Raw genomic sequence first — 26,234 nt, forward strand, 5'->3', positions numbered from 1 at the left:
TGGGTCTCCTCACATCCCTTCCTGCCCCTCTCCCTCTTCTGTGGCTGTGTGGTCCCACTTAGGACATGAATCACAAGGTCAGGCTTCCCTGCTGCTCTGAGCTTCCAGAATTGAGACGCTGCTACCCATTCATATTTATAAACCCGGTGCCTAAGGCGGTGCCCACGACTCAGGAGGAGCTGGGTAAATATTACTGAGTAACTCAGAATAGTTTCCATGAAGATGGCACTCCTTTCCGCACTCCAGTTAGCACCCTGACCAAGCTGACTTCTCCGGGGACTGTCTGTTCCAGGCGCCCATAGCCGGTAGTGGACACCGAGTCCTTCGCCAACAGGCACAGTGGCAGCTGGGCTTGGAAGGGGCCACGGCAACTGCAAACTCCATTTCGGGCTTCCATCCTGGGAGTGAGCACTGAGGCTGGCCGGCTCCTTTTTTTTTAATTTGTAAGACAAGGGTAACCATGACAACAAGGGGTTGATGGCAAGACTGTAGGTGGTTGGCAAAGTAAACCGCTGGATGGATAAAAAGCTCAATGAAAGGAAGTGAGGGAGCAGGCTAGGGAGGGGAAGAGAGGGTTGAGGTGACCGAGGGGCACACATGCTGCGCTGGAACTCCCAGATGGCGCCCCAGAAGCAGGGTCTCAGGCCTTCCAAGGAGGGAGAAGGGAGAGGAGAGGAGAGGAGAGGAGAGGAGAGGAGAGGAGAGGAGAGGAGAGGAGAGGGGAGGGGAGGGGAGGGGAGGGGAGGGGAGGGGAGGAGCAGGCACCTGGGTGGAGCATGCAAGAAGCCCTGCTTTGTCTTCCATCAGCAGCCCCACCCAGCTTCCTTCTGGCCAAATCCCATTGGTCCATTGTGCTGTAGCATTTATCACATGGCCTGTGATTGGCTGTTTTTTCTGCCCTTGCGCAGTGGGCTCCGAGGACAGGATTTGGATTGGGACAGCTAATCTCAGCTCAGTAGCCTAAATGTGGTAGGTTTTGCGTCAGTGCCAAGAAGGAAGACAGGCGAATAGCGTGAACTAGATCCCAGGGTCAGGAATTGAAGATCGTACAAAATGAAGTGGTGGGGGATGAAAATGAAGAATTGCCAAGGTTGGAGTGAGGCTGGAGCGCTGTTTGTTGGCCAGAGAGGAATTTAAATTTAATCTGACTGGCATTTGAAAGCCACTGAGATATTTTCAGCGAATTTACCCTGATGCCACCGCTCGGCAAATGAAAGGGATGCGGTGGGAAGGCAAGAAATTGGAGACGGTGAGACCAGCCGGAATGTGCTGCCTCAGTGGTCCCAGCCACGCACAGAAGGACCCGAGCAGGGCTGGAGCCGGCGGAGACGAAGATCGGAGGAAGAGTGCCCAAAGTACTGCAGAGAACTCGGCGGGCTACTGGACTTCGGGATTCTTTCAGCTTTAGGGGGCCCTGCTCTCCTGGTAGTTTTGGTTAGGGTGTTAAGCAAGTCTGTCTTCTTAATGAGGTCTCATTGGAGTTTCTGTTCATTTGGATTGCTGTGCTAAATTTAGCTCGGCGGGCAGGACAGCACCCCTAAAGAGTGCCACGTCCCACTCCTGTCCCCGTGAATATGTTGAGTGATTCGGCAGGGGAGCCGAGGTTGCCGATGGGACTGTCTAATCCGTTGATATAAAACAAGAGAACATAACGGGTGTCCAGGCGGAGACACAGGCACCCCCAGCCCTGCATTTTGTTTTTATTGATTGTCCCCCTTCTTGCCGGAAGTTAGGTTTATCTGTTTCAATCCCTGAACTCACCAATGGCTGAGCCCACAATAGCTGTTTACTTTGAAGTCCAGCGGCTGTTCATACTAAGACGGGAAGTTAGTCCTCAGGACAGGGACTCAAAGGTGAAGCCAGGAGTTTGAAAATAAAAAGATTTCCAATGTGCCTGGTCGGCCAGGTTTGCTTCAGACACCAGGTCGCAGGCGGGAAAATCTGCGGCTGTTGAAAGGACGCAAAGCCGAGGTTCAAACCAGGGCCTCGAGGACCTCCAAGCCCCGGTTCCCCAGCCCTCCTGCAGATCCTCAGGCAGGGCGGTGTGGGGGTCCTCCCTCCCAGGACCTTCACAAGCTGTCTCTGCAGGGGAATGACAACCCCATTTTGTACCCACAGTGTGTAAATGTGTGCACGGCTTGTGCAACAGCGGCCTCCAGGGCGATGGGACCTGTGAGTGCTACACGGGCTACACCGGCCCCAACTGTGACACACGTAAGTCCCGCGGCTTCCTCAACACCAAGTCCGGAGGCTGGCAGCCCGCCTAGCTGGGGAGCTTATGTCACCACAGCCCCCTAGGGGCAGAGATGCTGCCTGTTTGCCAGGGCCAACGCTGAGCCACAGTGGCTGGCAGGGAAGGGCACTCCAGGACCTGGCGAGCGCAGGCTGGTGAGCAGAGGTGTGGGAAGTGGGGGTGCAGCCTGGGGCACACAGAGTCTACATGGGGACAGAGGTGAGAAGGTGGTCACAGGGCCCTGGCCAGGATGTGGGGTTCCCCAGGGATGGTGCATCTGGGCACACAGCTGGGACAGAGGGCCCTAAACAGACAACAGAGCTGCAGGTGGACGCTGTTCGTGAGTCCAGGGGACCTGGTGGTGCAAACCACCCATTCCAATCCAGACGGGGGTGACTCCAATCACTGCCTTCCCCAGTCACCCCCATCTGCCCAGTGGTCAGGAGCAAGGCCTCTTTGGTAAGAAGCCAGACTAACAGAGAACACACTCAGGTTTGCTTCCAAGTGAAAAAATACTTCCATCCTGCCAGAAGATACACAAGAAGTGAGGGCAAAAGAAAAAAAAATTGCAATTCACATGGAAGATAAATTTTTATAACAGTATAAAGTCCATGATCCCATATAAACCTAGCAGAAGCCAAGACTTGGAATAAAAAACAAAAGCCAGAAATAAACACAAAAAGGCCAATAAACCCACAAGTAACTGCTCTCAAACACAAATGCAAACCATCCCAAAGCAGGCTAGGGACTCTTAAGCTTCTGTTGTGCCTTGGCTTCGTTTTTTATTTTTTGGGTTTTTTCCCTGATTATATTACACAGACTTTAAAAAGTGCGTAGTATCTGTAGATCTGAGAAAAATACAAGGGATGAGGTGGATCCCCACAGCCTAGGTGGGGAGTTATCTAAAGGGATATGTAGAAGCTGCCGTGGCCCCGGTTCTAGGAATTTACCCTAGAGGATGAAAGGGCTGAAGACCAGCCGTAAGAATTCACCGCACACCGCTTGTGAGAAGCAAATCAGCTGCAGGAAAACTTGCCAGTTAAGAATGGCTGCACTGGTTAGGGTGATGCCAGCGGCTGAAGAAATAAAGGCAAAGATTCGGTGGTTGGCACTGTGGTTCTAACACCACACACCCAGACGGCCCCAGGAACCATATCAAACCCACTGGGTACCACCGGGTATTTTAAATTGTCCAGGGAGGATGCATGCTGGATGCCACCGGACCATGAGGTCGATTAAATTCATTCACTAAGGTTCTGAAGTTCAGCCCCATCCAGTAACATCCGTCTCTGCCTCGCTGCATTTCCAGGATTACAACGATAAAAAGCAAGCAGTGAGGTAGAAATCACTGAGACCGGCATAAGAATTTCAGCCCAATCTGATTCCAGAATTTGGGAATTTGAATAACGAGTCCAACAGCCGCCTATGACTCATGTCAAAGTAAAGGTGGTAATTTAAGAAGGAACTTGAAATATTTCTCTATTGATCATGCTACTTTTTCAAATGGCTACTAAGTTCCATGACATAAGTGGTTACTGAGTTCTTTGGTTTAGAAACCAAAATTGGATCCTCTAGGGACATCTTAGGGAACCAGAGGACCACAGAGGCCGTAAAAACCAAAGGCACCACGGCCCGAGACTTCTGGGGTCCTCTGCGTTTGCAAACAAAGGTGGAGTCCTCGTGCATGCGCCTGTCCGGGTGGGCGTTCTCGGCTTGTTACCGGGAATGGATCTTTCTGCCCATGACTCTGCAGCTCTTCAGAGTGCTCGGCCTAAGCCAGGGGCCGGAAATGAGAGGGCAGAGAAGCAGTTGCTTGTTACCCTCCCTGCAGGGATCCAAGGGACAGTGGGCAGGGAGCCCTGGAGGGACAGCCACTTCTGTGCCTCTTCTGCTTTATGGAGGGAATGGGAGGGAATTCTCTCTGAGTCGTTGATTCAGCCGGCCACGCGGGGAAATAATTCTCCACGGGCCTCAGATCTGTGCGCGTCTCCTTGCTGGTTAGCCTTGTTCCCGGCTGACTTTGCAAGAACCTGTGCACGTGGAATAGCCGTGGGACCCACGGCATCTCCCTCAGGAGCACGAGGAGGCACCCTCAGTCCCCGAGTCAGTAAGGAATCTCTGGCCTCTCAGCTCCACGTCTGCCCTAGGTGCCTGATCAGTGACATTGCAGGTGGATTTTACCAGAACTGGCCACCTCGCCTTTATCTACCCACCCTATCCAGAGGTGTCCAGGCCACACAAGAAAGCTCAGGACACTTGGGAGGGCTGGCCTCGCAGCACCCAGGGACCAGCAGCTCCATGCACGTAGTGAGTTGTGGGCTTGGTGCCTGCCTGGTGCATAGCCCTCTCTGGTGCCCAAGAAAGCAGACTTCCGGCAGCTCTCCCTATCAGAGAAGTTCAGCGACTTCTCCCCATGACATGACTGAACGACATGTTTAAACAGTAAATAGCACAGCCTTCAGGACTTCCATGATATGCTGCTAAATGAACATCAGACTGCTAAGTGTTTGCACAAGCTACAGCCTTGGTGAAAAACCTCATACAGATAAGCTCGGAAGCAAACACATTGCATTGGTTGTTGGGGTTGGGACAGAGGAGTGGGACTCACAGCCCATTTAGTCTCTACGTAGTCGATGTTTTTAAAATCATTGCAGTGGGCCTGTGTTGCTTTTTAGTAAAAGGAAACCCAGCCCTTTGGGTGTCTTGGGGACCGGCTATGCAATGGGGGGTGCGAGCACCTCAGTGATCTTTCTGCACAGCTGTCCCGGAATGTGCAAGCTTGCTCTGCCCAGAGAATTCCAGATGTTCGCCTCAGAGCGAAGACAGAACCAAGCTAGAATGCCGATGCCTGCCCGGTTACAGAGCCAACGGCAAAGACTGTGACCGTGAGTACTTTCCGTCCTGCCGGGCTCCTCACCGAGCTGCTTACGGTCCTTAACAGCCTCCTTCACCACCGCTCGACAGGAACCAGGCCTCTTCCTCCCTGTGTAGCTGAGGGAGGGATACCCAGAGTGCCAGGCAAAAGGGGCTCGGGCCACGACAGGCCTCAGTGAGTGACAGCCTCTCCTTCTATGATGGAAGCTCATGAATCAACTCTACACACTTTACATCATCTGCATCAACATTAGTATAAATCTGGTGCTTCTTTTTTTAATTTTCTCTGTGAGTTTATTCTCCTTCAGAGAAACCGTATGGTACCTTTGTTAAGATAGAATCTGAAGCCAGACCACCGGGGTTCAAACCTTTGATCCGTTTTTACGAACCACAGGACCTGCTTTCCCATCCACCAAGTGGGCGTACAAAATGGACCTTTGCCTTGTAACATTACTGTACACATCACATGAGTTCACATTAATACGTGGCACATGCTTGGAACAGGGCCCCGGGTGTCATATACACTCTATAAACATGAAGATTTCTTTCATGCGACTTTATCTCGCCCACCATAATGCACAGTGATATACGGCAGCTGTGATTTCTGGTGGCCTTGGGCCAGTCTGATGGCGCCGGGGGGTGTCAGGTGGAAAGCAATGGGATCTCCTTCCTGTCTTGATGCTGCGGGTGGCTTTGGTTTCTGTGGCCGTGGTTCCCTCTAAGCTGTCCTCTTCCTCCTCTGTCCCTGCACATGCTGACTGCCTCTTGTTTGGTCGCTGCTTCTGAAGCCATCAACCCATGCTTACATCTACCCTGCGGCCCTCACGCCCGCTGCAACTACCTGGGACCAAACCAGCACAGCTGCATGTGCGGGGAGGGCTACCTCGGGGACGGCCTGGTGTGTCTCCCGGAGGACCCCTGCCAGGCCGACTTCGGGAAGTGCCCGCCCGAGTCCACAGTGTGCAAGTATGACGGGCCTGGAAAGGTGAGCTGAGCAGGCATGTGGGGGCGGGACGAAGCTGCTGGGAGTGAACCCGAGCCCCTGGGGTCCCCTGCCTTCCGTGCCCACTTCGCTCTGCCTCAGGGGAGTGTGACTGGATTTCACCTTACACCCTACACCTCTCCCGGCTTCTAAGTTAGAGGGAGGGAGCCCGGAATACCCTGCCCCAAAGGATGTCAGCTCTGGGAAATCTTGGGGATCCGTGAGGACTTTGTGGGTGAACCACTGTCTCCCTACCTCACACCGTGGCCTTGACTGGTGAAAGTCCTCGTGGACAGGGGCCCTTGCCACGGGGTCCAGCTGGAAGTGCGCTGTCCATGACTGACATTCACCCTCAAGCATTTAGTGGGGGCCTCCAGTGTCCCAGGGGAGGAGATGGGTCTTGGGCAGCAGAAGCAAGGAGCAAGGCTCAGGCTGCAGCTTAAACACAGCTAGGGGCCCCGCACTCTCATCAGTACCGCAAAGGGAGCGTTCCTGGGGTCCTGCGGAGAACACACCCTGCCTGCGCTCCAGAGAAAAGTGCCCCGCACAGTTCCACTACCCTCTGAGCCCTTGCTGGGTGGGCTTTTCAACCCCGAAGTTACTGGTGCTTTGACTGCCTTGTTCTTTGTTTGACCCAGCGAGGAGGAGGCTCTCTGTGCATTGCAGGAGGTGTGACAGCATCTCCAGCCTCTAGTAGTCCTATCCTCCTCCCTGGTGACAATAAAAATTGTCCCCAAACAACTTCCAGTACTACTGGATTGAGCCCTGCAGTTGAAACCCATCATTCCAGAGCAGTGAAACCTCCCATCAGAGGAGCACTGACAGTCTCAGCCCAGAGTCAGGTGTGGTGGTACACGCCTATATTGCCCGCACTTGGGAGGCTGAGGCAGGAGGATTGCCATGCATTCAAGGCCAATATAAGTTCACTATGCAGCCCAGGCCGGCCTGAACTTGCAGCAACTTCCTGCCTCAGCCTCCCAAGTACTGGAATTACAGACATGCCGCCAAACTTGAACCTCATTATGGACTACTTAATGAGACCCTGTCTCAAAAAACTTCTTTAAAAAGTTTCAGCCCAGGTTATACAACTTCACAAGATCATATTTCAAAATAAGAAAATTTTAAAAATACCCGAGCTTGCCACTTACTGCAAAGGCCTTCGGTTCCATCTCTGTTATCAATAATAATAATAACACCCCTCATCTGAACACCAATCTGCTCACCTGTAGACAGTCTGCAACAAGAAGTAGGTAGTCAAGGAGGTTCAGCGTTAGGAAACAAGAAAGCTGAAAAGCTAAATTTTACCCAGAAGGTGAGGACATTCCCCAACAGGTAAGGTACGAGACCGCGATTTCCGTTCCTGAATCCGTTGGGAAGATTTCAGCTTAAGGTACAGCTGAGCCCTTCCTGGACGCAGCCTCTGCGGCAGAGTCCTATGTAGCTAAGGCTGCAGGTGACCCTCAGCGGGGCAGCACCTGCCCTGAGTTCGAGCCCCAGTGCTGTGCTAACCGGGATCCCGTCTGCTTCTCTCCCGCACGCTGAAGTCTCACTGCGAGTGTCAGGAGCATTTCCACAGCTTCCTGCCAGGAGTTGGCTGCAGCATGACCGACCTCTGCAAGACTAAGAACCCCTGTCATGGGAACGCAAACTGCACCATGGCGGCGCCAGGCCAGACCCAGTAAGTGTCGCGTGTTCTAGCTCTGACTTTCCAAGTGGCAGAAGTGGTGGCCAGTCAACGCTGCCAGCTCCTGGAAGGGAGGAAACGTGTGCTGTCCACTGTTATGTTCTCCTCACCCCTCATAGCAGGAGTGAGGAGCCTCCTAGGTCCTCAGGGAACCTGGGTTTAGTCGGTGAATCTCCAGGCAGTTATTTCCTTTGTGAAAAACATCAGAGCCCTCCACATCCCTGACCCTGACTTTTTTGTTGGTTTGGTTTTGGCTTTTTAAGGCAGGGTCTTTTCTTGTAGTTCAGGCTTGCCTTGAACTCACTATGTAGCCCAGGCTGGCCTGAATTTGTAGCAACCCTCCTGCCTCAGCCTCCCGGGTACTGGAATTACAGATGTGTGCCACCCCACACCTGCCCAATCCTTGATATAAATGCTCAGAGTAGAAGAGCAGGACACCGTTGTGCCTGGGGAAACACAAAGGCGTGGCTGCTGAGGTTGTGGGACCTTGACCGATAACGTCCACACCGGCTTCCTCACTGGTGAAAGACTGCCTGACAGCAGTGTGTGACAAAACCCGGGGCAGCTGTGAGGGGAAATACTTGTGTAAAAATGCTTCTGCCTGAGGCGTTCACGTGATAGGCAAGTGCGAATTCGGAGTCTGAAGATGCAGGGGTGGGGGCGATGCCTGGTCCGTGCCAGATGCCCGACCTTGGGCAAGTGGCTGCCTCTCCACACCTCGGTTTCTCCGAGTGTGGCCTGAGCTCTGTGGTGCCCACCTGCAGTGCCACAGTGAACACGGCAGGAGGGATGCCGGCGTGGGGGCAGCAGGCAGCTGTGTCGTGCTATGGCCAGCGCTGAACCGAGGCGGGGACGTGGGTGCTTGATCTCAGGCTGTCTTTCTGTCTGCTCCACATCATTTCTTGCCATGAGGGTCCTGTGGGACTCAGGGCACCCCTGTGGGCTCGGAATCACAGCAGCACTGGACCCTACGGTGACAGAGCTGCTGTGTGCTCCCGCAGCTCCTGCTCCAGCAGCCGTGAAGGTCACGCCTTGCTCCCCGCTTTTATGGCTGGGACGCACCAGTCCTGAGACATCAGGTGTTTGCCCAGGGGTTCTGATTCCAGGCTCTCCCACTGCAGGGGGAGGATTCTCCCTTCTACTGGGGCTGTGATGAGGGTTAAATGAGGGGTCTCTCTTCAACTGCAGAGCAGAACGGGCCATGCGGAAATCACCCGGGGCACACAGGGGCATCCTCCCACACAGGACCGCCATGCACCCCAACACGCTGCAGCCCATGAGTGCTCATTCTAGAGACACAGACGACAGAAGAAATCAGGGTCTTCGCTAGCTTACCACCCTCTGAGAAAGTGTGCGTAGAATGCCTTAAGCCAGTTCTTCCCGTCCTACTGGAAAAGATAAAAATCTAAAAAGGCAATAGAGTGTCAGGGTCGCAAACACTTCATCCAAACAGGTCTGGGGAAGGGGCAGAGAGCTCTGGGATGTGTGTACTGTGACCTTCTCCCCAAATCATGTAATAAAAGTGGCTCTCTCTACCTGGAAAGAGGCCTCAGTAAAAAGTCCGGCTAAGTTAGACTGGCAAAACGGGGAGTGGCGGGTAACCGAGCCCACCTAGGATAAACATGTATTTTCTTTTCTCTTCTGCGAGGTGCGGGGTTATGCAAGACCACCAGGGGGAGCCTGGAACTCTTGTAAGCCAGGAGACCAGCCATACTTTCCTGTGCAGAGCCAGCGGTAGATGCCCATCAGCTGCCTTTGAACGCTGACCCGAGAAGCCCAGCTGGCTTCCTGCATGCTAGGGTTGCCCTTTACTATTTCATGAGAAGTGCAGAGAGGAAATCAGGGACCCAAAGGGGACAGCTCTCTTATTTCCTTAAACTGGAAAGAAAACAGGCCCAGACTGGGCAGGCTTACATGCCAGCCACGCAGAAGTACGTAAGCAACAGTGACTTTTAGACTCTTGGTTGGCGACATTGATTTTTCTCGGTGTTTGTACTAGACCGGTACAGTTCTGGCAGTTGAGTGTCCGAGATCAGGGTTCAGCATGGCAGTTTCCAGTGAGGGCCCTTCCGGGCCGTAGATGCCACCTTCGTGCCCATTATGCCATCACATGATGGTGAGAAGACATACTGGGGTCGCTTCCGGAAGGGCGCCAGTCCCACATGTGAGGGACCCTGTCTCACTCCTCCTAGCCACCGTCACTGATCAAAGCAGTGAAATGAGTGATATTCTAGGGAACAAATCAGCCAGCGATTTGTTTCTGCCAATCAGTGTAGAAATACGGGAAAGCGGCAGCCGTCAGAAGTGGGGACGTTCTGTTACACTAAATCTCACGTGGTGATAACGTCTCCAACCCATAACTTATATGGTGCAAATGCCTCATAGGTGTTCTTAAAACCTGAAGACAGCAGGCCTCCTAATTTAAAAAAAAAAAAAAAAACAGCTTGGAAAAGACTCCAGGCTGGAATGTACGCAGCCCTAGGAGAGACTATTTAAGTCAGAAAACAGTCTCATAAATTCTCAGGCTTTAGACTGAGACATAAAATAAACACAGAAATACTTCTGTCCTCATGCATCCTGCTCGGCCCTGAAGCCATTAAATGCCATTCCCACTTTACACAAAGCAGACCACCGGCCTCCGGACAGGACACTCGGAGGGAGGGTAAACTTGGAGGCTGGAGAAGGTCCCAAGTTAACGGCGTCTTCTCAGCAAAGCTCGAGTGTTCAGAGCGGGCAGGCCGGTCCCCCGTCATCCTGGCTTGGTCTCCTCCTTTCCTTCTATGCCTGGCACAGCACGCCATCCTGGAGGCTCAGTCCCCGAAGGCTCAGGCAGGGAATCACCTCCCGTCCAGCGGGAGACTCGGTGGCTTCCGTGTTGCTTTCTCCCAAAACTGCGCCCAGTTTCTCCTGGGAAGACTCAGTCTCTTCCCCAACACACGCATCCGTACGTCCTGGGATCCTCCTGTGAGAGCTCACTCTGGCACTTGGTGACCTGTTTGTGGGTCACAGTTGTTACTGTCACGGGCACCTGATCACCGTGAGCGTCGTCACCTCCAAACACTGAACTTTGCCGGTGTGATTGTTCTCTTTCATCATCTTTTCTGTCAATACTCCAATGGTACTGTTGTTAAACCCACTTTACAGATGAGAAAACTGGGGCTCTGGGAGGTTAAGTGGCCTAACCTTAGGGTTGCTATAATTAGTTATGTGCCACCATGGGGACATGAAAGGACAAGGTGACGTTTATCACCTCGTGGCCCTTTACTCAGCGCAGTTCCTAGAATTAAGTAGGTGTTTAGTAAGTACCCAGTTCATCACTGAGGGCTGCCCTAGTTTCCCAGGTAGGGTGAGAGGGGAAACCCGTGTTCTTGGAGAGGGGCACCCAGGGAAGACACTGGGTCTCCAGAGGCGATTCTGGGGGGCAGTGCTGGGAGGGACATATGGGCAGGATGCTTGGGCAGTGCTGTACCCACTGGGGAGGGCCAGGAGGTCAGAGAGGCCACAGGACAGGACATACGTGAGCCTCCAGGGGAGGGCGGCAGCATCCTCAGTAGGGGCACGCGGCCTAAGACACCTCAACCTTGGCAGCCACGCAGAGTGGCCTGGCATTTGTGCTGCTAGCATTGGAGGTTGCCAGCAGGAAGAGGACCCCGCCGGCCCTGGTGATGCAGCCGACCTGTGGCTCACAGGGCAGGGAGACCAGGCAGGAGGGCCGCACCACAGCCCAGGTTTGTCCCACAGCTCGGTGACAACAGTTGGCCAAAGGACCATATTTAGAATCGCAACTGAACCAAGGAGAGTGATGCCTCCTGGAGGGCACTCACACACACACACACGAGTGCACGGCATAGTGCAGCCACCACAAAACTGCAATGCCACCAGCGCCCCTTGATCCCCTTAACTCCGTGCCTGACACAGTCCTACCCCACCCTCAGCTCTGGGATCCTGGTGAATGTCACCTCCCCACAGCCCGTCAGCATCAGCCAGCTGTCACCTCCTCTTCCCTCAGGACCTTCCCCCTAGCGATAGCGGTCTGAGGCTCTTCCTGTCTTCTGACACTAGTGTATAAACGTCTCAGGCTTTCACTGTTTCTATATTAATTCACTGTGTGCATGATCCAAGGAATTACATTCCTGTTTGTCACACCACTGTCAACCAAGTACCCACCGGGCCGTGTGCCACATCCCCGGCTTGCAACCTGGAACAAATGCAGGCTCCATCCTTTCCTTCACTCGAGGGCTAGAGAAGCTGGAAGGGAAGCAGATGTTAGTGACCTAACCGGACAGAGCTGCGATGGCAGCTGCAGAGGAGGGCGACCGGATACCTTGAAGGCATGCCCTGAGGGTTGTCGATCTATTGCAGGTCTGTCACAGAAGGCGCCTGGAGGAGGAGGCGCTAGGAGAGAGCGAGGAAGGGAAGTCCAAGCAGATCGGTAGCTCGGGGTCTCTGCTGTCCCGTGGCCTGGCCTGGCCTGGGCCGCTTCCTTCAGCCCAGGCTGCTGCCGTGGGCCTGGGTTTGCAGTGAACACACCAAGCGATTCTCTGCGTGGGGGCTCCTGACCACACTTTGAAAAAGACTCAGACATCCAGTGTCTATAGATGGGGGAATTTATGAGCTAGCTTGCTCCGGAAGGCCAACCAGATGCAGTGTGATCAAAAGCTATCAAGGCTTACATTTTTTAAAAATCGATTGCGTTAACCACCCCTGGAAATCCCACCCCGTCCTTTGGATACACCACCCCTCTCCTGGGTGCTTCCTGAAGCTGCTCTGGAGTCCGAGTTCTGCATGTCTCGTGGCTCCTCGGTGTCCCGAAGCAGATGAAAGCACTTCCTGTCCACAGCCGTGTCCCTTTGCAGAGGACCCGGAAGGCGTGTGGTGCCGGATCCGCTGAGAAAGGCGAGGGGCACTCGGCGTCCTGCGCTCATGAGCCGCCTGCTTCCGATGGCCCGGGGCGGCAGCACTCACTGCGGTTTATGTCTGATTTTTGTGGGTTTTTTAATTTATCTTAAGGTGATTTTTTTCTTTGTTGGCACACGCGTGCAGACATCATGTTCAGTCCTGGGGTGGAGCTGGCCCCGAACACAGCGCAGGTCTCTCCTTCCTCCTGCCCTGCCCTCCCTCCTCCCCCTGCTCCCGTTCCCGTCTGACGAGATCTGCCTCCCTCCTTCCTATCGGCCAGCTTTTCCTTTGCTCTTCATTTACACTGTGGGCTCCCCCGTGAGAGAAAGCACAGGATACCGCAACGTGTGTGTCTGATTTACTTCACTGAACGTCGTGGTCTCCGAGTGCATCCTCACGTGGCTCACGTTTATCTTCTTTAGGGCACAGTGGTGCTCCACTGCGTGGGAATACATTTTGGGTTTATGGACACGCAGGCCTCTGCCTGTGCTTAGCTCTTGTGAGTTGTGCAGCCAAAAACACAGCTATGCGTGGAGCACCGTAGAGGATGCACAGCTGGGCTGAGCAGAAATCCCATGTTAGGTTTTGGAGACAGCTCCGCACTGATTTCCATGGTGACTGCACCAGTCACACTCCTACCACTGATGTAAAAGGGCTTTTCCCGCGGCCTCTGCCGCGTGTGTTGTTGTTTGATTTCCTGATGGTGCCCGTTCCTTTCTGGCATAACGTGGGACCGCAGGTTGTTTTAATTTGCGTTTCTCTAACGGCCAGAGACATGGAGCGTTTCTTTATGTATTTGTGGGCCATTTGTACTTCTTCAGCAACACGAATCTTTATTTCACTTGCCCTGTTTTGAACAGGCCTTTTATCTGTGGGATCTGATCTTTCTGAGTTCCTTGTGCAGTGTGGTTTCCTCGTTCCATGATTTTGGAAAATGCGACCCTGTTAATGTTTGTGCAGGGAGCCCAGGGCACAGTCGTGTTTGTCACCCAATACAGAGTTTGCCAACGAAGACGAAAGGTCGCCTATTTTGTTTGCAAACCAAACTGTTCACAAGCAAAGACATCAGTTGTGTGTTAGATGTCTGTTCTCTGTCTGAGCAATAGCTGATATAAATTTTTTTGTCACACTTCACAAAGATACTCAGGAAAGAGGAATTCTGGAATTTGCAAGAAGGATGAGCTGAGAGTGATCAATCCAGGGGAAGACCCTGAGGGTGGGCCGCCGCACTGTGTCTCTTCCCATAATGGTTTTTTAATTTAATCACTCGTGGGGTAGCTCAGTCACGCCCTGAATCTAAGTACTGCCCTGGAACTCTTGTGATTGCTCCTTTTCTGGCTTTGTTCTCTCTCTCTCTCTCTCTCTCTCTCTCTCTCTCTCTCTCTCTCTCTCTCCTCTCTCTCTCTCTCTCTCTCTTTCTCTGTGTGTGTGTGGGGGGGGGGGCATTGTTTCCCTAGTCCTTTAAATGAAGCTTTGGAGGTGGGCATGGTAGTGCACACTTGTAACCCCAGCACTTGGGAGGCTGAGACATGAGGTTCTCCTCAAGTTTGAGGCCAGCCTGGGATATACAGCAAGACCCTGTCTCAAAAAAAAAGAGAAAAAAACCTATATAAAATAGAATAAACAAGGCCTTGCCCACTGTGGCCTCAGCGCCGGTGACAGTCCGGTGACTGTCATGCACCCCTCCCCTCTGCAGGTGCATTTGCCCCCAAGGCTACGTCAGCAACGGCTTCACCTGCTACGGAAACATCATGGAGCGACTCCAGGAGCTGGACACCGTGCCCAGGGGGACATGGCAGGGAAAGCTGACCACGTTCATCTCGCTTCTGGGTAGGACGCAGCGTGTGCTTCAGGTGGACACAGGCTTCCTCTCAGGCCAGGCACCCGTAAGGCGCAGGTATAGGAAGAGCTGGGCAGGGTGGTCCACTGGGGTCCGCCCTTTTGGAGCAGGGCACACAGGAGAGAGAAGAGCAGGTACTGGACAAAACTGGCAACCAAACATCCGTCTGGCCAGTCAACCACAGCCAAACAAGCAGTCAGCAAAGGCCTTACCATCCCCACTTTGTGTTTGAATTTATCAGCCACTGAAAATAATTTTGCAGAAGGAGCACAAGGCAGGGAGTAGCCATCCTGCCTGGTCCTCGGCGTGCATCTGCACACATGTCCCGCATTCATGTCCTCAGCTCATGCCCGGGGCTGATGTGTTACCCGCACATCACAGGCTTGGGGGCATCAAGCCAGCTGTCACAGCCCCCCCCCCCAGCTCTCAGAACACCAGATGGTGGCAGACAGGGTGACAGAGTGTCCTTTGCAGACTGGACCCCAAGAATCTCGCAAGACAGGGCTCTGTTGACCTTCCACCTTCCCCAGTACCAAGTGCTGGTCCACGCACAGTCTGGCCTGATGCCCCAGCTCCCCCAGGGTGAGGGAGACAGGCTGGCAGCAGAATTTGCAGGATAGGGGCAAAGTGAAAGTGTCAGCTGCTCTGTTCCAACGCTGGGCGTTTCTAGATGGTGACGGCAGAGCAGGAGTCTGCTGAGAGGCTCCTCTGAGGGCGGCCCGGATGGAAGTGAGGGCTGCAGCTTTGCTCCCGAGACGGCAGCAGCTCAGAAAGCCAGGCTCACATAGTGACAGGGACCTGCCCACCACAGGAACTCGCCGTGCGTGACCTGGTTGTCCGGGTTGGCTGTGATGCCACGGCTCGGGGAGGGACCTTGCAGAAAGTCCTGCAGATGCGCAGGGCCGTGCTCCGTGATGCATCCTTAGAGAGCGTCTCAGTGGACACAGGCCCCCGAGCAGCTAGTGGACCTGAAAACGGCAGAGACGGGGCTGTCCTGACCTGCAGCCCTCCGCACCTCTGACCTCCTGTGTTCCCTTTCTCTGCATCTCCCGACTCCTCAGACAAAGCTTACGCCTGGCCGCTCAGTTCGCTGGGACCCTTCACCCTGCTGCTGCCCTCCTCGGAGAAGGAGCCAAAAGAATTCAATGTGAGTGTCCCAAACGGCCTCCCCCGGGGCCGACGCCAAAGCCTCGCGTGCAGTGCCCTCCTCACTCAAAGTGGGAAACGTTGTCACCAACTGTAGTCAGCTTGCTGGGCTGCAGACCGCTGGAACTTACTCTCCTTTCTAACTGGGGTGCTCAAAATACACGGTGGATGTTTACACTAAATAAATTTATTACAGAGATAGACACACTGTCATTGTTTCTCCCTCAAAACACGCCCCTCGCTCCGGATACACCAACCCCATTTTTCTTGCCACTTTCTGAAGCAGCCCTGGAAGTCCTCTGTCACCAGGGTCTTTACAAGGTGTGATCAGGAATCAGTGGCCGCAGCGGCCGGGTGCACCGGCAGAGAGGCAGCTCGTAAATAAACACGTGACGGTGTGACCTCATCCACCTGAGTCACCAGGTCTGACACCATGGGACCTCTGCCTCTTCCCCAAGTCAAAATAACTGTGACAGGTAGACGTTTTCATATGGATACAGAGCAACAAAGAGTCACAAAGCTGAAGACACCCGGGAAGGAGAACTTCCAGCACGCTGCAGAAACTAGCCCAGTGAGCTCCAGGGTCCCCGCCCTGCTGTGCTCTGCTCAGCGCCTCCATCTGTCTGTCCCTGTGGAGATCAGGCGCCTGCTGGTGACCATCGGAGGCCGTCCCGTTGGGGAGGAGGAGGAAAGGGGGCTCCCGTCGAGAAAAAACATAAAGTCTGTGCAGAGTTAATGGGAACCCCGCCCAGTGATTGCTGAGTACCAGGGACACAGCATAGATTGGGTCCGGCGGGCTTCGGAAAGGTTCCCTGCTCAGCAGCTCCGTCACCCTGCCTGGCCTGCTCTTCCCTCAGCCCTGGGGCGGGTCTCCTGCCCACCTCCTGGGCTGGGGGCACGGGGTGTCGCCAGCGCCCTCCTGATGCCGCAACTGTCCGCAGGTAGAAGAGCTGCTTCGGGACCCCGAGGCTGCACGGCACTTTGCCAAACTCCACATCATCGCTGGGCAGATGAGCATGGAGCAGATGAACAACAGCGACACCTTCTACACACTGAGTGGGGTGCCAGGGAGGATTTCCAACAGGGACAAGGTAAGGGCGCAGCCCGGTTCCTTCCGGGGATCAATGACCCCCAAGCTAGCACCAGACGCCGCCTTGCTCTGCGCATTCGGGGTTCGTGGACGGTGTGAAGCACTTCCCTCCTTATCCCCGTTTGTCAAACACCTTCCGTGCAGGGCCGGGAGGACGGCTGGCAGGGCGAATCCTACCCGGGCTGCCCGGTGTTTGGGGTCACTCTGGCCTGATTCAGCTGCCAAGGCCACCGGGAAGATGCGATGTTCTACCCTTGACCTGGAAGCTGGCCGTCAGCCGTCCAGGGGCACAAGAACTCAGACTGCATTTGTCTCGGGGTGCTGGAGTCAGTGTTCTGTCTCCCCGAGCCTATAGTTGTGTAACCCTAAAAAACAACCCCTTCCTGTGACTGCACTACGTGGCAAGCATGCCACGAATCACCCAAAAGCATGTTCTGTGGCTGTGCCAGCTTATCTTAAGCCGACAGGGCACGGAGCACTCTTCCAGTGCTAAGCACAGTGGTGCCCCCGAACCTGTGTAGGGAAAACACCACAGCCCTGCGGAAGAGGTCCTGTGACAGCCCCTGCGTGCCCTCAGGGACCAGGGAGGCCACACCGTGCGCTCCAAACCTTTCAGACTCCAAAGCCCACGGCAGTGACTTCTGCTACACTGTGGGTGCAGAGTGGCATGAGAGTGGGTGGATGGACGGATGGATGGACGGAAGGATGGATGGATGGACAGGTGGTAGATAGATAGATGGCAGGACAGATAGAGTGATGTATGACAGATATGAAGATATGGCTTCCTCTCTTACAAGGACAGGCATATATTCACTCCTTAATTTAACAATGTGTTTTTTGTTTTTTGTTTTTTTTTTGTCCTGGGAATCTGACTCAGGACCTTGTACTTGCTAGGCAGGCACTTGTACCACTGAGCTATATTCCTGGCTTTTATTTTTTAATAAAATAAAACCTAAGAAAATGAAACAGAATAAAGCCAGTCAAAACAAAACTGTGAAAGTGCTACAGAACTTCCCAACAGGATGATAGGAAATCAACAGCGGCCACCATAATACATCTTGTTATCTTCAGAATAGCTGTCCATACCATCAGACATGGTAAAATCAAATAAAACCGAACAGACAAAACCAATCAAAACAGAACACTGAACAAAACAAAACAGTAAATCAGAACAGAACAGAACAGTGAGAACAATACTGGATTTCAAAACCAGCACAGAAGGACCCCACCCCAGCTGCTGTGTTGCACACTGTCACCTCCCAATCGATGCTCAGACTGCCGGCCAGGCCTGCAAAGTCAACCAAGCAACACAAGCACTCAGTTGTTTTGTGCCTCAGCTGCTGTAAACCCAGCCTGTCCTCCCAACCAGCCAGCTGCTTACAGGGGTTGGGTGGGGGGCTTCTCGATTCTCAGCCCCCACACAGGTCAGCTCACGGGAAGGGTGAGCTGGCTTCTCTATTCCTGGGCCTCACATGGTTTGAGCGGCTCCTCAACAAATATTTATGAAGTCTAGAAGTTGTCAGAGCCACACGGACATTAGCTAAGTAATTAGCTTCCTGTTATTCATTCAATTTAAGTCTGTACCATGTGCCTTCTCTGTGTCACTAAAACCAGTGAAACATCCCCAGGAACCTGAGTAGCTGGTCTCTCGGAGGTGGCAGTTTCCTGGAGGAGGGCATTGTAAGACTTTGTCCACGTGTCATTTGTTGAGGTCTGTGATTTCACACGCTGTCTCATTCAGCCTTGGTGAAAACCACGTGAGGTCAACCAAGCAGGCACCTTCATCTTCATGTTAACTCGCATGATGTATCTGAAATCTTGGAGCCAGTAACAGGCAGGCACCAGGGACTCAGGACTTTCGGCTTCTAAGCCAGTGCTCGCTCCTTCCAGAGCTCCACATTAATTTTATTTTATCTTCTTTGGGTATTTTAGGACAATCAAATAAAGCTCGAACTTCATGGGGGCAAAAAGAAGGTCAAAATTATAGAGGGGAACATCCTGGCTTCCAACGGGCTCATACACATCCTCGACGCAGCCATGGACAACATAAAGCCCACCCTCGAGAGCGACTCCAAGGTGAGACGTTGCAGGTAGAGGTGATGCAAGCTCAGCCCATCGACTTTTGTTCTGTGGAGAGACACATCCGAGAAGGACGTGTTTCCTGGCAGGACCGCAAGCCAAGGGAAGCTGTCTTCCATGGAATTCTGAGTGTTTTTGCAGAAGGAAAGCAAGGCTCTGAGTGTGTGTGTGTGTGACAAATTGAATTGTTTAAAAACTCTTATAGCAATTGTCATGATGATGTATTCCTCATGCTCTGCAGAGAGCAGCAGGCACTATCATGACCGTGACCACTAGCTGACCATGACCAAAGCTACAGGTTTCGACTTCCAACTACTGCTCAAGTAACAAAATATTTGCATAATATAAGTAACAAAAGTTTGCATTGCCTAGGTCCTTTTATATGAATCCACAACTATAAATTGTGTTAGAACTTAACCCCTTCTCTTTGTTAGGATTTTTATCTCCTGAGCCACTCTGTCATATTTTTGCTAATTCTTAACGGTAAAACATCTCTTTTCAGCAAACCATAGCAAAATTGATACCAGAGAGGTGCAGCCGTTTCCGAGCTTTGCTGCAGGTTCGTACCTTTCTGGAAGTTTCTGGAGTTTCTGGAAAAATATGTATGTTGAGTCTTCTGTACAATTAGCAGAGGTCTCAGCTATAAATACTGAGAATCATGGCACATATTTGTCTAAGATAGATCGCAGGTACAAAGTTTAACTTCTCAAATGCAGGCAACCAACTTGGCAAGTACCTTGGACAAGGATGGTGACAATGGACCGTACACCGTTTTTGTTCCCAGTAATGAAGCCCTGCTCAGCATGAAAACAGATGATCTTCGTTACCTTCTCTCCCCTGAGGTACCGGGTCCTGCCTGTCCTGCTGGTATTGGGTCAGCCTCCCTGCCCCAGTCTGTGTCCTGTAGGCTTTCTCTAAGCTGGGGTTAGCTAATAAACAGCACACGTTCCACCGCCTGCCTTCCCACAACAAGGCAGACATCACTAATCTAACACGGTCCTCTGGAGCTAATCCTAGATACGGCTTCAGTCTCCTCAATGGAAATGGAAATAGCTCTGATGGATCAGGAAAGTAAGATGTATTTACACCCCCAGGACTGGATGCTTGATTTGATTTGTCTTGGTGCTTTTATATTTCACAACACTAAAATCCACTTTTTAAGTTCCCTACTACTCTACAACCACCAAGAGAATGATAACCAAAGTAGCCCAGCAGGGCCAGGGTCTAGATTAAGCTCTCAAAGGAACAAATGTTATTTTAAATGTTGCATTCTGTCCTTTATATCACTTCCCCCCTCTCCACTATAATCCTTTCCTTAGAGACCACAGGCCTGCAGTTCTGTTCCGATCTCCCTAGAAAAGAGGCTGCTAGCCCTTTCACATTGAAACTACCTGAAGGCTTGCTCTGAATTCCTAAAACTTGGAATATTGGTTAATATTTTTCAGTATCTAGAAGAATATCTTGTCTCCCGAAAACACAGTTAAATATAACAGTTTAACTAGGGTAGAACAGAAATGCTAAGCCTCCACCTTTCTGTCAGGCACCCTGTTGGGAAAGCTCTTCCTGTGCCTCGTGGTGCCGGGAGCTGCCTCCTCTGGGCTCTCAGGACTAGATTGTGTTGCTCTCTCTGGCTCCACTTCGCGAGGGTGAGAGGGTGAGATTGCACCGGCAGCTGGGAGCACCGGGGTGGTCGGCCCCGCACCACACTGCTCTGGCCCTAGGTCTGCTTTCGCTCAAAGGCAGCACCTGTCAGCCTGCAAAGAGTGTCAGAGTCCACGCCTCTGTTCCGAGTTTTCCATTTCAGTTTGTAGGTGAGGAGGAGCAGGATGACATCTGCCTCTTCCTCTGGTCCAGAGGCTGTGCGGGTTACAATTTCTCGTCCCTAGGAAGCTCCTCTGGCTCCCCCCTCCGAGTGGCACCTTTAGCTCGAGGTCAGGGAGGAGCCCCCTCCCGAGCCAGTGAAAGAGAAGATAAACCGCTGTCCCTGCAGAAGGGTTTCCAATCTGACATCACATTTCCCTAACCGAATCTCTCTCCCTGACACACAGTTTCCATCTGGAAACCACCCAGTCCCCACAGGGACCACGCTGGCCACAAGCCCCAGCTGATGGCTCCGTGCCTGAGCTGGACAGACGTTAAAGCAGAAGCTCACTGGGCAGATTCACACACAGGAAAATGGAGCAGAGGGAGGTGAATGTACAGAGCTCAAGGTCACACGTGTTAGCCACTCAGGACTTGGGGTTGTGTTTTTTTCCCCCACCTAATACTGCAGGGAGTCATCCTGAGGGAAAGAATGCAGAACACCAGGGTCCAGCAGCACCTGGACGCAAGTCCTGTCCCTTTGAGCTGGCCGGTGCTGGTGCTCCCAAGTCAGATGAGGGCTCCAGGGGTGATCTGATTCCTCGGTCCCTCTCCTTCCCCCCTTTCTTGTAAAACAGACCAATGTCAATTCTACAAGCCTCAGAAGCAGATTATTCCATTGGTAAATTCTTTCCTGCAAAATCACCAGTGTGGAAGGGAGCCGCGCTGGCCACTTCTGTTGCAGGAAGGCCTGAGGCCCAGAGGGCAGGTGACCTGCTCAGAAGCAGAGCTGGGATTCGAACTCAGATATCTGTGATCCAGATCGGTGCTTTTCCAGAATACCTCCTTTTTAATTTCTCGGCCCAAAATGTATGAAGAGCCTACCATGTGCCAGCTGTGCTGGGGGGCTACGGTGACAACGATCCCAGCAGATCCTGCAGCTTGGATTCATGCTTCTCAGCAGGCCCATGTGTCTCACCCTCTGCCTCCAAGCGCTGACACCTGTGACAGCACTGCTCCGGCCTGTGGGTCCCACTTCTGCATGTCATGGAGGAGCTGGAAGGGGAGGTTGAGGCCCAGAGTGACTTGCTGAAGGTCACACAGTGACAAGAGAGCTGCAGGACGTGTCAGTCCCCTGCTGGCCCTGGTGTCAAGCCCAGCCTTCCCTGCACAGAGTGCGCTGACCTGGCGACAGGGCTGCCATACCATTTACCTCGCATGCTGGCGCACTTTCGGGAGGAAATAGACCGCCAGAACAACAGGCATAAGCCAGGGTGGTCCTGGACGAGCCAGGCTACGTGGTCACTGTACTCACAGGAAAGTCCCCTGGTAGAGGCTAAGGCCGAACGCAGAGAGGGGGCGCGACAAGGGATCCAGGTCCAGCGGGGCTTCTGTTAGCCTGGCCTGCTGGTGCTGGGCCGGGTCGGCCTCCTGGAGGTCACCGGGATCTGGTGTGTTTGCCTTCCCAAGCCAGGCCAGCAGGGCTGTGCTAGAAGCAGAATTCAAGGGCTGGGAAGCTTGGGACTCATCGAGGAGCTTGCAGCCCTCTGCAGGAGGTCGTGGCTGCCACTGCCTTCTTCCCCAGACCGTCGGCCCCCAGCTCCTGACTCTGGGTTCCCTCCAGGGTGGCCCCTGGGGACCGCACATCTTACCTGTGGCCCCTTCTGTGGTCTCCAGGACCCTCTTTTCCCCACTGCTGCTTCTGTTTTCTATAGTAAGAGAAACTCAAAACTGAGTTTTGTACAAGGCAAATTCAGCGGAGACTCGTGTGGCCAGGTATTCCTAGGTAAGCTCCATGCAGCCCAATGGAGCATGTGACACAGAACCCTAGAGGGCTGCCCAGCAAATCCAGGGTAACCCAGACCCACTGCAAGGCTTCCGAGCCTCAGGACCACAGCCCAGACTCCTCCATAGGCTCCTAGCCTGAGTCAGCTCCGTGACCTTGGACTGTCCTTGGAAGTCAGCTTCATCACACATAAAACAGGCTGGCGGTGGCCCTGGCCTGACAGGGTTATGGGAGGATTACAGGACATGCCTGTGCTGTTTTCAGATCAGCCCGTCAGGGGATGGAGATTTGGTGAACGTGAGCTACTGAGGAGAGGTGATGTTTCCTCACCCCAGATTTCCCCATAAAGAGGTTGTGAGTCGTTTACAGTCGTGGTTAAAAGTGTCCAAAGCCATTTTCAGGGCTTCCTCAAGGAGAAGAGGTAATGTTTTCTCCGCCGACTAAAAAGTCTTTGGGTTTCTTTGCAGGGCTCTAAGAAGCTTCTGGAACTCGTCAGATACCACATTGTCCCGTCTACTCAGGTTGGCCCCCGTCCTCCTGCTTTTCCCTGCCTCCCAGACACCTGGCCCTTGGTTTGGAACCGCAGTGTCTTGGCGTAGTGACTGAGTGATTCCGTGCTTTATCTGTAGCTCTGAGCCATCCCTGGCCATAAGCAATGAGTCCTGGGCAGGGAAATCTGCCCGCCCTCGGGCGTCAGCGCTCGCATGGCTCCCTCACAAACATGGAGGAGCTTTGCTTCCAGTGAGGACCCTTAGCAATCAGGGCTCTGCACTGTGCTCTTCTCTCACAGCTGGAAGTGGCCACCCTCGTCTCTACGCGGCAGATCAGGACCATGGCCAACCAGATCATACGGTTCAACGTCACCGCCAATGTGAGTGGGGGCCAGGCTGCTGGGTCGAGGCTGAGTGCACGCTCCGAGGCCCCCGAGCTGTCAGACCTCTGCGAGACCTTTCCACGATCTGCTCACCACTGCCAGAAAAAAATCCCTGAGCAGCTGAGTGTGCGCCCGTCTGCACCGGTGTCAGGGGAAAAGCAGTGGGGGTGGGGGGCTTATATCCCACCAGCAAGGGCAGGCTTTAAAGACCTCATTCAGGGGTCAGCGAGCTACATAACTGCAGTCCATCAAGTGACCACAGCCCAGGGGACCGTGAGCTCAGATAACAGAGTCTGAGAAAAGCTGCAGAGGGCCTGGGGGAGCAGATGACGCCTTCACCGTGCTAGAGGATGAGTAGAGAGAACGTGGAGAGAGGAGCAGAACAGAGCTCCTGGCAGAGGAGAGGGCACGCACAGCGGCCCCGAGTAGAGGGAAGATGACTCTCTTACAAAACCTCAGAAGGCGGGGTCACCCAGCCAAGGCTCTGGGGTGTGGCATGGCTCCCTCTTGCCTCAGCCTGAGGGTGGCAATGATGGGCACATCCTCTCTCGCACATCCCTTGGGTGCTGCGTGCCAGGCGCTGTTCTAGGTCCTGAAGACAGATCATGCACAGACAGACAGATGGAAGATCCTGGCTGCACAGAGCTTTCATTCCAGCAAATAGGGAGCTAGAGCTAGAGAAGGAAGGAAGCCCATCACAGCGGGAGCATACTAAGGAGAAAGCAGCAGACAGAGCAGGCGGGGTGGACGGTAGGGCTGGCCTTCGACAGAGTGCCTGGAAGGCTTCCAAGGAAGGCACGTCTGAGCCAGGACGGGAAGGACACAGAGGGACACTGGCGTGACTATCTGGAGATGGAGAGGCACAGACAGCGCCAGGGCACGGGGCGAGGAGCGTGCAGGAGCTGTGTGAGGAACGGCAGGCAGGCAGCGTGGCCAGAGCCAGAACTGAGCAGGAGGAAGGGGGAGAAGGGCTGGGCTGCAGGTGCCGGCTCAGAACTCAGGGCGAGGGGCAGGCTCTCACTGAGAGGCCTGCAGGTGCCCTGGGGGAGGAGTTAGCTGGTGACTATCGTCCAGGAAGGCATGACCTCGACTCAGACCACAGCAGCACAAGGCTGATTGAGTCCTGAGCTGGTTTTGAAGGCAGCCCAGCAGGATTTGCTGGTAGACTGGATGAGCAGGGAAGAAGACAGCTACGCGTGTCCCCAGGGGCCCCGACCTGAGCCACTAGAAGCATGAAGTTGTCATTAATACTGCTGGGGGGGTAGAGGGGTCAGGGAAAGTGGAGGCGAGGGGCCCCTGCTCACTGTCCCCCTTCTGTTCCCTGCACCGCACTGTGCAGGAATTCGGCTGCTCCTTTACAGATGTGTCCCGGAGTCACCCTCCAGGCAGGAAATGCATCTGAAGGGGGCACCGTGGCCTCACACAGAGGGTGCCACAGCTCAGAGCTGGCATGTACACACCTCCTTCCTAGCCCAGGACCACCAGGTCCCCTGTGCCAGCCAGGACCGCTCCCCCGCCTGGTGTCCCGGAGCTTGCTCCCCAGGTTCAGTTGACCCCGTCAGCCAGGCCCTTCCGACGGCCGGCTTCCTGTGGGTGACACGTCTCCCCTCACCGCGGCGTGGGGCTCCCTCCCTCCTGCAGCCCAGAGGGAGAGCTGTCATTACTTCCCTCCAGGGCCGGATTCTGGCAAACGATGTAGCCATGGAGGACATTGAGGTCACTGCCAAGAATGGGCGCATGTACACGCTGGGTGGGGTGCTCATCCCTCCCTCCATCCTCCCGATCCTGCCCCAACGATGCGACGAGACTCAGAGCGAAACAGTACAGGTAAGAAAGCAAGGAAAACGCAGAGAACGGGGACCGGCCGCTGCCCGCCTCCTCCGGGCCCCAGGAGCCCTGACCACCCTCCCACACCTGGCCTACCCGTAGGCCATTCCACCCATCACCCCATTACCCCGAGGCTCTGGGGCCGCCCTGTGGGATCCCCGACCGCCCTGCCCCAGGGCCGTAGCTCTGCCTGCCCAAGAAGGACTCAAACCCTGCGCTGCTCTGGTGAATCAACCACCTCTCCGTGGTTCTTTTCAAACTCCGGGCTTCCTTTCTCCGTGAGCTCCTGCCGCCTCTAGGGGCTTTTCTCTTTCCACAGCAGGATTTTTGCTTTGGTTTAGTTTGGTTTGGTTTTTTGGTTCAAGCAATTTTAATCGAAGCACCTTCAATTCCAAAATTATCTACCTGCAATCTCTTAATTCCTTTGGAAACCTGAAACTGGCCATAATATAGGTCTAGATCTTTCTGTTCAGGACACTTCAATAACACATCAGTGATGTTCTCAAGATATCTTTGGAGTGCGAGCGCTGGATATGCAGAATGTTTTCATTTTATCTTGATGAAGGCTAGAAACAGCGCACCGAGCACCTGGACTTTCTGATTTGCAAGTTCCTAAATTGATGAGATGATGCCGATGTTCTAGTCAGTTGAGGACAATTTAGGTCCATCAGGAGTTTTGTCTCATTTTAGTCTCTCCGTTTTAGGAGACGAAGAAACAGGGTCCCCAGCAGTGATGTGTGTTTGGTTCTGAGTGCTGGCAGGTACATCACCCAGCTTACACCAAGGTGGAGCTCAGGACAGGCTGGAGAGAGCGGACAGGGTTCCAGGGACGCTCAGAGCGTTCCCCATCCCAGGCAGCAGCTGTCCAGGTCCTCGAAGGAACTCTGCAGAGGAACAGGGCAGCCCCAGCACCTGCCTGGGAGCAAGGTCGTTCTGATTCAGATGCTTCAAAGCTTTTCCTCCTCTCTGAAGGACAGAATCACCGTGCAGTTTTGATCTGTAAACCCCACAAAATGCAGTTAGGTAGAGAAAAGAGCTTCCCAGAGCCACCCCAGAATGAGTCTTAGGGTTAGGGTTAGGGTTAGGGAAGCAGATTTATTAACTAACACTCCACTGGTCA

At 53.7% G+C, this 26,234-nt stretch overlaps 1 protein-coding gene across 5 annotated transcripts in view; it reads left to right on the plus strand.

Annotated features, from left to right (window-relative positions):
* Positions 1–26,234, plus strand: part of Stab2 (stabilin 2) — a 137,434-nt gene that overhangs the window by 23,929 nt on the left and 87,271 nt on the right. For 4 of the 5 annotated variants that reach the window (XR_010049463.1, XM_063255465.1, XM_063255467.1 and 1 more), the window contains exons 6-18: positions 2,119–2,214; positions 4,993–5,118; positions 5,896–6,092; positions 7,634–7,767; positions 14,369–14,502; positions 15,574–15,659; positions 16,600–16,749; positions 18,681–18,824; positions 19,330–19,386; positions 19,544–19,669; positions 22,881–22,934; positions 23,204–23,284; positions 24,962–25,114. Coding sequence is in view for 4 of the 5 variants with exons in the window: in XM_063255465.1 (XP_063111535.1) it covers positions 2,119–2,214; positions 4,993–5,118; positions 5,896–6,092; positions 7,634–7,767; positions 14,369–14,502; positions 15,574–15,659; positions 16,600–16,749; positions 18,681–18,824; positions 19,330–19,386; positions 19,544–19,669; positions 22,881–22,934; positions 23,204–23,284; positions 24,962–25,114 (1,538 nt within the window). In the remaining variant the exon portion in view is untranslated. The other variant, XM_063255468.1, reaches the window with a different exon arrangement.

This window comes from Cavia porcellus, unplaced genomic scaffold (genome assembly GCF_034190915.1).
Source record: "Cavia porcellus strain 051 isolate PalLab524CR breed Dunkin Hartley unplaced genomic scaffold, mCavPor4.1 scaffold_8, whole genome shotgun sequence".
Taxonomy (NCBI): Eukaryota; Metazoa; Chordata; class Mammalia; order Rodentia; family Caviidae; genus Cavia; species Cavia porcellus.